Source organism: Eurosta solidaginis, chromosome 5 (assembly GCF_040869045.1).
Source record: "Eurosta solidaginis isolate ZX-2024a chromosome 5, ASM4086904v1, whole genome shotgun sequence".
Taxonomy (NCBI): Eukaryota; Metazoa; Arthropoda; class Insecta; order Diptera; family Tephritidae; genus Eurosta; species Eurosta solidaginis.
The window spans coordinates 57,511,462-57,523,643 of record NC_090323.1 but is presented as its reverse complement, the minus strand read 5'-3'; the positions used below and the strand labels follow the sequence as shown (position 1 = coordinate 57,523,643).

The 12,182-nt window shown below is 34.9% G+C and overlaps 1 protein-coding gene across 3 annotated transcripts in view; it reads left to right on the top strand.

The window, feature by feature from the left end:
• The first annotated feature begins 10,916 nt into the window (after positions 1-10,916).
• Psn (presenilin) overlaps positions 10,917-12,182 on the top strand; it is a 35,819-nt gene continuing 34,553 nt past the window's right edge. The window contains exons 1-4 of one of the 3 annotated variants that reach the window (XM_067792152.1): positions 10,917-11,298; positions 11,370-11,602; positions 11,654-11,863; positions 11,916-12,136. In XM_067792152.1, coding sequence (XP_067648253.1) covers positions 11,185-11,298; positions 11,370-11,602; positions 11,654-11,863; positions 11,916-12,136 — 778 coding nt within the window. In that variant the 5' untranslated portion in view covers positions 10,917-11,184. The remainder of the gene's footprint in view (positions 11,299-11,369; positions 11,603-11,653; positions 11,864-11,915; positions 12,137-12,182) is intronic. The other 2 variants (XM_067792153.1, XM_067792154.1) reach the window with 2 other exon arrangements.

Genomic DNA, 12,182 nt, shown 5'->3' with positions numbered 1-12,182 from the left:
TGTTTGAAATATAGTTTAGCGTAGGCACGCAACCAAAGCATTTATGTAAATTTTTCGATACTTCGCCCGACAGATGAATTAATGTATGCAACACAATCAAAGCGTCTGTTTAAATCCGCCTTAATTTTTGTAGCTGTGAAAGCCTCCTGCAAATATAATGGTGCTGTAATTGCAAACAAATCAAACTCCTATATGACGCTACTTTATTTTCTATGTATTTTTCTTGTATTTTCTCTTATATTTTTTGTCGAGGGAGCCAATAAGGTTTCAATACTGGTGAAAGTATGTGAACTATATTTGAAAAAACTAACGAAATACAAGAAAAATTCAACGTAATTATTAAAAACAAACAAGCCAGTTTGTATTTCGATAGGGTTTTTTGACATTAGGCAGTTTTTTCTTTATTTTTTCTGACAAATGAAAATTTTGTTTTTAGTTTAAAAATTTTGTGCATAAAAACACAATTAAATTCAAAATGTAAATTGTGTGTGCAAATGAGTTTTCAATAAGTGTACATATTTCAGTTTTCATAGTGAACTTGGGTACAGAAATTCAAATTAAAAAGTTTTTCACAATAATTTGAAAAACTACGTTTTCTCTGCTTTTTACAATTAAAGGAGTAACCCTCCGTAATAAATTAAACTTTTAATGAAAATCAATAACTCTGAACTGAACACTTTTCGCCATGATATAAAATTAAAATGCTGTGGAACAGGAGCAACACTTTTGTGACTACATAAACCCTGTTTCAATCTTTTACGTCTCAACACAGAACCCTAATTGACCTTTTTCAACCGAAACAACAATGGCAACCCAGATTTTCCCGTTAAGCCATGGTTCAATTATGTACAGGTTGGCTCATCTCATCAGCTGATTTTATTTATGTCATTGCATGGTCGAAGGGATTGTCAAAAGGAGATGGAAAACTCAAAATGAAACCAACACATTGGCAACATTTTACTTACACATACAAAAACTGCAAAGTTTTGTGTTTCCATTCCATACCATTCGCACCAACACCAATACACAGATTTTGACAATTTGAACAGACATATTTTGTTGCTTTACAGATGAGCCAACCTGTATATAGTTGAACCATGCGTTAAGCCCACTTTAAGCTGGAGTCATTGGTGCCGTATGTCGTATCGCTGTATCCGTATCCCTAACGTAATCAGCTGTTTATCGTTACGACGGAAACCAAAACCCAATTGGTTGGCTACGATACGGTTACGGCAAAAAAAAATTACAACAACCACATGAAAATTGCCAACTTCAACTGCAAATATCTCCGGACAGAGATACAATTTTTTTTTCCGCCTTAGGATTATTGTTGTCGAGGTCACCTCTCTCGATAGTTTTGGACGCGTATTAGCAGTAGACTCCTGTTCTAGACTTTTACCTGAATAAGCTAACATGCCCAATAAGTACATTTCGTTATGGCATCTCCATTATTTACTAATGACATTTTTACGTGAATCGATTTAATAGTCTCGGTTTTGACGTTGAACGATGAATTTTGAATTGGTTTAGGTTTCGTATGTTCATAGGTTTACGAAAGTGCACGATTCCTTGGTGTGCATGTATTTTCATAAAATTACCTATGTTCAATGTTCAGCAATACTAATGGACCGAGGCATAGTTAATAAATTCATCATAAAATAAAAATAAATGTTCTAAGGAATTATGCAGTTCAGTACTTATCCGGTATATGTAAACTGATTGCTTCGTATTTCTACTACTAATATTTTTCGAAAATTCACAAAGAAACAACACAGATAACGGATGTCAATTCGATTTGGGAGCAAAATGGCTGCAATTGTCAAAAAATGTGTCTGTCGAGCAAACCTCTTGTGATTTAAGCCGAAGTCATTGGTGCCGTATGTCGTATCGCTGTATCCGCATCCATAACGTAATCAGCTGTTTATCTTTACGACGGTAAACCAAAACCCAATTGGTTGGCTACGATACGGTTACGACCTTAGCGGCACCAATAATCGATTGCATTGATTCTCATAAGATTGGTCGAATCAGCTGTTATAAGGTTACCGATACGGTTACCGATAAAGCACCAATTTCTCCAGCTTTAATCATGGCCTCCTGCATTGTAAATTTTACCAAGTAGCGAAACTAACAGCTGATCGGTGAAAAATCGCACATTCACACGCACAGTTCTCGACTCAGTTTCAAACAAACTTTAGATTATTTAACTCAAATTTTAAAGTGAGACAATCCTTACGAATTTATGTATATAGAATATATAAGGCGTTTTTGTTGTTATTAAAACAATAGTTTTATTTTTATTAAAGCTTTTATCATTTTTTTTTTAACTTTGAAAAGACTCCGAACACCATTCCTTCATTATATGACATTCGACTGCCTAGTCCACTGCCTTCCACTCTATTCGCAACATAACCTCTATTTAAGTTGCCAAACTATATATTAAACAATGGCCTCCTGCGATTTACAACGAGTGATCGCAATATGTCACTGCGGAACCACAGAGGTGACGACATGAAGCTAAGTATAAAGCGTCAGTTACCCACGAACGTGCGTACAAAAAACGTGTCACGACCTATCTTATGAATGTACAATGTAAACGAAAACCCACCGAAATTCAACGCACGTACGTACGTAGCCCGGAACGTAGAAATCAAAACAATTTTGATCATTGTAAATTTTACCAAGTAGCGCAACTAACAGCTGATCGGTGAAAATTCGCACATTCACACGCACAGTTCTCGACTCAGTTTCAAAAAAAACTTTAGATTATTTAATTCAAATTTTAAAGTGAGATAATCCTTACAAATTTATGTATACAGAATATATATGGCGTGTTTGTTGTTATTAAAACAATAGTTTTATTTATATTAAAGCTTTTATCATTTTTTTTTTTAACTTTGAAAAAACTCCGAACACCATTCCTTCATTATATGACATTCGACTGCCTAGTCCACTGCCTTCCACTCTATTCGCAACATAACCTCTACTTAAGCTGCCAAACTATATAGTAAACAATGATTTTGATTTTTTCCGTATGAACGTGTCAGCTGATCGCTCTCTCACTAGACTGAGTTGCCTAGTAAACTTTTGTACGCTAATTTTTGACCGTTTGCAGTTTTATGCAAAAACACCTAATTAAAGTTTGAAAAATTGTGGAAATAATTCGAAATAATTATGTAAAATTGCAGATTATAACTATGTAATATATATATACTTATTTAATATTAATTCCAGCCTTTTACAACCTCAAAAATTAAAATAGAAAAAGTTGATGGTTCCATCAAAGAGGATAGATATAATAAGAGCCGTCCCTCGTTATTTTTTAGGTATTTACTCGATGTAAGCTGTGAGGTAGTCGCTACTTTTTTTTTGGGCGAGATGCTTATAAATGTCTTCTATACATTTTCATGGTGTATTTGTGTTTATTTTTCCGACTGTATTTAATTAATTATTTAATTCTCTTTCCAAAAATAACGTTTGCATAAAGTGTCAACACCGCATGGATACATGGGAGGCAATTTAAAAATGTCCCTCATAAAATAAAAGTAGGGACTACCTCACAGTTTATATCGAGTAAATGCCTAAAAAATAACGAGTGACGGCTCTTATTATATCTATCCTCTTTGGTTCCATATGCATGAATTCAAACAGATAGCAACATTTTTTTCGTTGCCACTACCATAGTACAGGTTCACAAGTATGATATGTATGAGAAGGAAACAATTCCTTTCTCTTTCTAACACACTGCCGTTTGACACTTCGGTCAAGCGGAAATTACCCACCGACGTGTGCTGTACGTACGGACGTTTGTCGTACGAAACACGTTTGACCGAACCCTCAAGCCCATAGGAATCAATGTGTGCGTCTGTGTACATGTATATAACATATTTGTGTGTGTATTGTTTACAGATAGCACTGTTGCCATTGACCATTTTGCATGCATGCATAAGGAAACATCAACTTTTTCCAATTTAATTTTTGATGTTGTAAAATGCTGGAATTAATATTAAATAAATATAAATAGATTACATATTTATAATCTGCACTTTTACATAATTATTTCGAATTATTTTCAAAATTTTTCAAACTTTAATTAGGTGCCTTTGCATAAAACTGCAAACGGTCAAAAATTAGCGCACAAAAGTTTACTAGGCAACTCTGTCTAGTGAGAGAGCGATCAGCTGACACGTTCTTACGGAAAAAATCAAAATTGTTTTGATTTCTACGTTCCGGGCTACATACGTACGGGCGTTGCACATCGGGCAGTTTTCATTTACATTGCACACTCATAAGATAGGTCGTGTCAGCTGACACGTTTTTGGTACGTACGTTCGTGAGTAACTGTCGCATCAGTGTCAAACTTTTGTGGAACATGCGTTTGACACTGAACGAAGTGTCAAAATTACCGGGGTTGCTGTCGTGGAAAGCGACGCAGGGAAACAAAAAAAGGACCAGAATATCAGATACAGAGCTGTAAAAGTGTGCAATCATTTGAAATTTTAAATCATTGATTTAAGAATGATGTTTCTTCTTTCTTTCATTCCTTGTTAAGGAATGTGTCTTAAAAGTCAACCCATTCTTCATTCAGTAGTGGGAAAAAAAGAATGCACTCCTGAACTCTTCGAAGAAAGAATGAAGTAATGGAATGAAACACAAAAATTTTTCAACACAGAATAAGCATTCAAATGAATGCAGCCTTTGCTGAGTGTGCACACACTTTTCTAGTACCAATCAATTATGAAAAATGTCGTACAAGCACAAAACCCGCTCAAATATCGCATGGTTGTTTTTATTTAAAGACAATTCAAAATATCAACACAAAAATTTATTTATGGACAGTGATGATCAGTTTTTTTCGTTATTTAAATGGTAATAAAGCACAAAGAAGTTAATTGAAAAAGCATTTTTATTAAAATTATTCTAAAAATTTAATAATAAAAAAAGTTAATGACAAATATTTCAACATCGCTGTTCCGAAAATTGTTGTCGTTCTAAATAAGTGTTGCCAATGTGACATATAAAAGGTACTTGCATGTAAAAGTACTAACCTAAATTTGAACGTCCTAAATTGGTGTTTAAACAATTGAAGAAAAAGCAATTCATTATAAAAAGTCTTAGTACAAGTTCCTTCATGTATTCTTCTTAGCGGTATATGGTCAAATACTGTATCTCTATACTGGTCCGTGGGTTTGCAAAATGCAATAGTAATATCCGATTTTTCTCTATGTATTTAAAACTTGTAAAATATAAAATTGGCTCCAAAGTGCCACTGGTTTTTGGAACAGAATGATACCAACTTCAGATGAAAGATTCAGGTTAACCCCTTTTCTGGTCAACGCGTACCTTACATGTGGATCACCACAAAAATTATCTTTTTAAAAGCTAAACAGAAGCATCTATTGGCACAGAAATTTCCTTGGATTTCCGTTGATAATTCCCTCAGTGGACGTGTCGATTGTGCATGACGAAGTACTGGTAACGCAAATAGAGAAACCAAGAACCTATTTAAAAGTTTTCAAGTTTGAAAACTGGAAAAAAAATTTAATGGAAAATTGTTCATTTATTACATTTCTTGTGAGTTTCTTGGCGAGTCGGATTTAAACGATTACATCGGTATGGGAAATTAAGACAGCGAATCAGCGGAAGTTAATTTTGAAGAGTTCTTCGAAATTGTCGGGGATTCTGTGTTTGAACAGAGCGGTGATATGGTACACGAAGCGAACGATGAAAACAATACAATAACTGAAGAAGGCATTGAAAGAGAAATGGACGAAACCTCAGTTTTCTCCGAGACAATATTTGCTGCAAAATATGATATTGGCGGAAACGAAATCCTGTTCACTAAATATTTTGAAATTTTGAAAAAGGTTCGTATGCACGTGAAAATTTTTTTTTTTTGGAGTTTAGGGGTTATTTACCTAAAGAGCGACTATCGCTCGTCCTGAAGGAAAAATTTATCAAGAGCCTGATGGTACAAAAATTGGTAGCTTATTCACGAATGTTGTGCACATTTACGCACAAGTAATATTGTTTGGTGTACTTCAATTACGTATTCAATATACGAATTTTGTTTTATATTGTTTTCAGCAACTTTTTGTGGCACTGAAATTTTTAAATAATTTTTTGTCTACTGTCAGATTGATAGGGATTTAAAAAGGATACGATAGTATATCGATACATTTCTCTCGATATTTCCAATAATGAAGTATCCAGATCGAAATATATCGAATTGGGCGAACAAATATATATAAATTATTATTATCCACAATGCTAGGCATCACCAGATCTTTTTCATACATTTAAAGTATTGTGTTTAATTCATCAGACTTAACTTTGTTTCAAATAATTTTACTCATATGTATAGCTTGACATGACCGTTTATCATAAACAGCGTGGTGGCAAACTCGTCATCTGCCGAATTTGCAAAACTAAACTGCAAGGACCAAGGCAAGTAACCTCAAATTTTGTGCACCATTTGCGCGTGAAGCATCCGCGACAGTTCTCGGAGTATGAATGTGGTAAAGTTTCCAAGTATAGAAAATCGCAAAACTGTAAAACACAATTTGAAAAATTAACAGTAAAGTTGATAGCAGATAACATGTTTCCAATTTCAATAGTGGAAAATGAAACCTTTAGGCAATTCGTTTCATTTTTGAACCCCAAAGCAAAATTAATGAGTAGAGCAACGGTCGTCAAAAGAATTGACGAGTATTTCGATTTAATGATGGTACAAATAAAAAATGAATTGGCGAACCAAAATTATTTATGTACCACTGCTGATGTTTGCCCAGACGTAAAGCTTCAATGGGTACATGCACTGGATCCTATATATAGAGACGCAAAGGTTTCAGAATTGGGCGAGAGGGTCAGAAGTATTCTTTCAATGGAGTGCCGAAATGAAATTGTCGCAACTAGTTCCTTAAACAATAGACCACCTTTACCCTCATCAGCATCAGTAGAGATATTGTTTTCAGCAGCAACTATATTGAATGCGCCTCGCCGTGGATCCCTTTCTGACTAACATTTTGAAAAACTTCTCTTAATGAAAGTTAATTCTTTTTAATATGGTTTTGCTGTTGATATATTCTAAACTTTGTTAATTTTTTATAAGCGTTATAACAATTTTAATGTTATATACCCCTACATTTACCTCAAATTGCAATTACATTTGATTACCACATGAAATATTTGATGACGTGTTTAAACTTCGGGCGATTTTCTCTTTTTTATCATAATTAAATGGTTTTCATTCTGATACCTCAATCAACATTTACAAAATTGAGTATCTGGTATACAAATACATATTTTGCTTAGTACAGGAACCATCGTCTCGCCACAATGGCACAGCGTACATGAACTGTCAAAAATACACGCATCTTCATGGAAACGAACATGATGGGACGCTAGACGGAACATACGCCGTTTCGATTAAAAAATTACATATTTCATCACATAGATTTATAACCTTTTAAAGAAAGCATTCCTTTAACTTACCTGTATAGCTACTGAAGTATAAAAATATCAACTCTGACATAAGAAAATTAGTACTGAATGGTAAAAAAGTGTGCATTCATTTCAAGTTTACATTCAATAAAGAGTGGGAATGGCTCCTACATTCACACTCTATATTGAATTATATTTTACCATTCAATAACACTCACACTTTAGATTTGAGTTAAAGTATATTAAGCCATTCAGGAATGGGAATTTATAATATGCAACCAAAAAATTACAAATTTTTAAAAGAATGCTGAGACAATGCACACTCAATTGATTCAATCTTTTTACAGCTCTGATCAGATATGGGTTGCTGTGATGGTAAATTTTTTTGAACGAATTTAGTATGAAAATGTAGTGCACCTATATGGGTCCTACAGAAAATTATACAAAAGTCTTGAATTGGGGTATCTGAGGACGCGTAGTTACTCCAGTATTAAGAATACAAGCACGGGTGCTAAGTTTTTCTACCCGTTCAAAAGTATGTATGTATGTATTTATTTGAAAATTTGTTCCTAGCACAACAATTTTGACAAATTATTTAACAATGCTAGTCATGAATAGCATGAGCTATAAAAATTGAACATTTATAATAATAATAAATTAGATTAATCAAATTAAATTAAATATAACGAATAGTGAAATATTTATGTATGTAAATCTTAAAACTAAAGAAAAGTTGTTAATAAATATTAAAAGACAGCAGTAGTGATGATAACCTTTGGCTGGTTATAGATTGAATAGTATTTAACAAATAAAGAAAGAAGACACAGAGAAAGGAAAAGGACTTAGAAATGAACATTTTAACAACAACAATTTGAGATCCAGTTTAAGAGTCATTAAAAAATGATGTTAACTCTTTTCTGAAGTGCAGAGCATTACTTAAGAGTCGAAGACTTGTAGGTAGCGAGTTCCAAAGACGTATTGTAGTAACAAAGAATTGGCGCTCAGAGGTTAGCGAGCGGTATCTGATGTGCTTAAGAAGAAGCACCGATCTTGATGATTGCAGCAAAATAAGCTTACGATATAGATAGTCAGGTTCCTTCGTGTGTGTCAATTTATGGAGGAAGGACAGTGTTTTGACTTTTAATAGATTTTCGAAAGAAATGTTTAGCAACCTTTCAGCATGTTGAGATACGTGGTCAAATCTTTTCAACCCATAACCATATCTAGCAATGTTGTTGTAAACAATATTTAGTTTGCTCTTGCACAGATAGTCACAGTTTGAGTAAATCACACAACCATGGAGTAGCGTATATATTAAGTACGCTTTAGCCAGAAGTAGTCTTATGTGCAAAGGCGTGAAATACTGTGTTAACCATAGTGTACGAAGCATTCCATACACTTTCCCAACCGTTCTAAAAATATGGTCTTTCCATGTCAATGTTATGTTAAAAATTACACCTAAGTTTTTCGCCGTATCTACGTATTCTATAACGGAATGTCGAACACTACATTCTCTAAATCATTAGTGGGAAAAGACTTTTTATGAATAACAATACATTTTGACTTATTCGGGTTTATACATAAGCCATTCATAGCAGCCCATGAAAATATTTGATTCCAATCGTGGTTTAAGTTACTTATGCACAAGCTAGTTTGATCACGAGGACAACACGTAAACAACTGCACATCATCAGCGTAGATATGAACATTACAATACTTAAGGACATCGGGTAAGTCATTGATGTACAGAACAAATAACAGAGGACCCAGGATAGAGCCTTGAGGGACGCCTCTTAAGACATGAAGGAGGTCAGACTTCACCATCTATACATACTGCTTGAGTCCTATCGCCAAGATATGATCTTATAAGAGCAACTGCATGACTACAGAAGTTAAATAGGTTTTTCAGCTTCCTACAGAGCAGAGTGTGGTCTACAGAATCGAAAGCTTTGGAGTGGTCAAGAAGTGTTAAGAAGGCAATGTAACTTTCATCCACTCGCTCACAAATTTCTTCTGTCACAGATAATAGTGCCGTTGTACAGCTCCGCTTTGACCTGAAACCGGACTGACTGTCTGACAGGAGCTTGTATTTATGTACATATGATACGATTTGCCCATGTAGAATACTTTCAACGACCTTAGAGAGGAAAGGGAGTATGGCTATTGGTCGATACTCATTATTTTGTTTACGGATTGGAATAACTTTTGCAGCTTTTCAGTATATCGGGAAGACACCGGTCGTCAAAATTGAGTTGAGCAAGTAAGTAATGTGGGGAAGGATTTTGGGAAGAATGACTTTTAAAAACTTTGAACATATACCATCAAGCCCCATTGCGTTAGACTTCACAGAAAGTATGGCTTGGACAACATCACAATTATCGACACAAACAAACTCGAAAGGGCTAGTGTCAACATTAACACGCACGGAGTAGTTATCAATACACACATTGTCGGCTGAGTTTGGTAGTCTTACAAAAGTGTTATTTATTTCGTTGATGTCGACATCAGGGGGATGAGACAGGTCACTTTTGGGCTTACCAATTCCTATTTGTTTGATTTTGTTCCACTTTTCTTTTGTATTCAAAGCAGAACTAAACTTATACTTAAAATAATTTTCCTTGGCCAGCCTTATGGCTTTGTTTGCAGTAAGCCGAGCTGTTTTAAAGCAGCTATGCGCTTCGACTGTTTTATACCTTTTCCACCGTGAGTAGGCTTGGTTACGAAGGTGGATAAGGTGTTTTAATGTAGCATTGAACCAAGGGCTATTCGTGTATTTAGGTGTTTTTATTTTTAGTGGAACGTGATCATCGAATAACTTATTTATATTATCCTGCAGAAACTTTGTCTGGTCATCAACCGATGTTAACGTACGAATCAAGCTCCATTCAACCGACTCAACGGACTCAGCAAGAGAATAATAATCTAATCTCCGCAAAAAACAGTTAGAAACCGAGGTCGACTGTACTAACCCGTCCAAAAATGTGGAAAGAGAAAAGAAAAGACGCATTTTGTCCTGTTATCAATAGTCCAAAGGCGAAAAAGTATTCGAATTATTGGAAGCGAGGCAAAAACGCGTCTATTAATACCTCCCCCGACGGTTTTGGTTTTGTTTTAGCAATCGTCCCCGGTAATAAAGTATCACAATTTGTTAATTAAAATTGTCCAAAACATATGGATTTTAAAGAGAGATGTAATTAAGTGCTCGTTTGAAAGTAAATAAGTATATTTCTTTATAATTTTACGATAAAAATTTTAGGCAATTTTCGTTAGTAGGACCTAAGAAGTACAACAGTGCCAAACAGCATCCACAAAAAAAAACGAACAAGAACAAGCATTTTATCAGGTGAGCGTGGCTGTGTATGTGCGTTCTGCTACATATCCTACTTGTAGACCTTTACTATGACAAATGTCGTTTGATGCTTTCTGCTTGTGTGGTGGCCGGCCAAGCGACAATCACCCAATACGCACCCAACTACCCGTTGCTATGGTAACAATCAAGCAAAGTTGTGCGTTCCCCGACAGCCTTTGTTTGATTCACAATGACTAAAACAACAAAGTGGATATATTAAACCAACTAAGAAAGTGTATAGAAAATTTATCATTTCACAAAACGTGAATTGCGTCCTAGATCACTTTTTTCAAGTTATTTTTAAGTAACATTGCAGTTAAAACGAGGTTTATTAATAGTGATACACAACGGCGTCAGAGGACGAACTTGTATTTAGCGAACACACGCCACTAATGGACGGACACGTCGTCGCTAGCACAAGTGGACGACTTGGTGGAAGTGGTGCTGTAGATCGCAGGAAGCGTCAGCATAACAACAGCTATGGATCAAATGAACAGGTTGACGGGGTGAGTTGTCTTTGTTTACTTAACTGCTAATAAAGCTTAGGTACAGGTTGTACGTGTATTTTTGTTTTTAGGCTATATTGGATATGCCTAAAGTAGTTGTACGTTCCGCAAACCAAAGCACAGGGCCAGGAAACAATGCAAACAACCCATCACATAATTGTAATACTGAAGAGGACGACGAGAAAATATTGAAATATGGTGCTCAGCATGTAATTAAAATATTCGTTCCTGTTTCGCTTTGTATGCTATTGGTTGTGATTACCATAAATTCGATTAGATTCTACACCACACCCGATATTTATCTGTATTATATATGTTGTATGGTTTGAATTAAGCTAATTATTGGTTTTTACAGTTTGTATACACCGTTCCATGAACAGTCACCCGATCCAGGTGTAAAATTTTGGAATGCTCTGGCTAATTCTCTAATTCTGATGTCCGTCGTGGTGGTTATGACCGTCTTTTTGATATTTTTGTACATTAAACGTTGTTATAAATTTATCCACGGTTGGTTGATGGTTTCCTCTTTCATGTTGCTTTTCATATTTAGTCTTTTGTATCTGCAGTGAGTGTATATGATTTATTAATTTACCCAATATAATATATTTCTATATTAGAGAGGTTTTACGGGCGTACAATATTCCTATGGACTTTTTTACAACCATGTTTTTGCTGTGGAATTTCGGCATAGCAGGCTTATTGGCCATACATTGGAAAGGACCTTTGCGATTGCAGCAAGGTTATTTGATTTTTATTGCTGCTTTAATGGCATTAGTATTTATAAAATATCTGCCTGAATGGACAGCATGGGCTGTCTTAGCCGCGATCTCAATTTGGGGTATAAAAAGTTTAAAGACATTAACAGTTACGTAATGAATTCATGT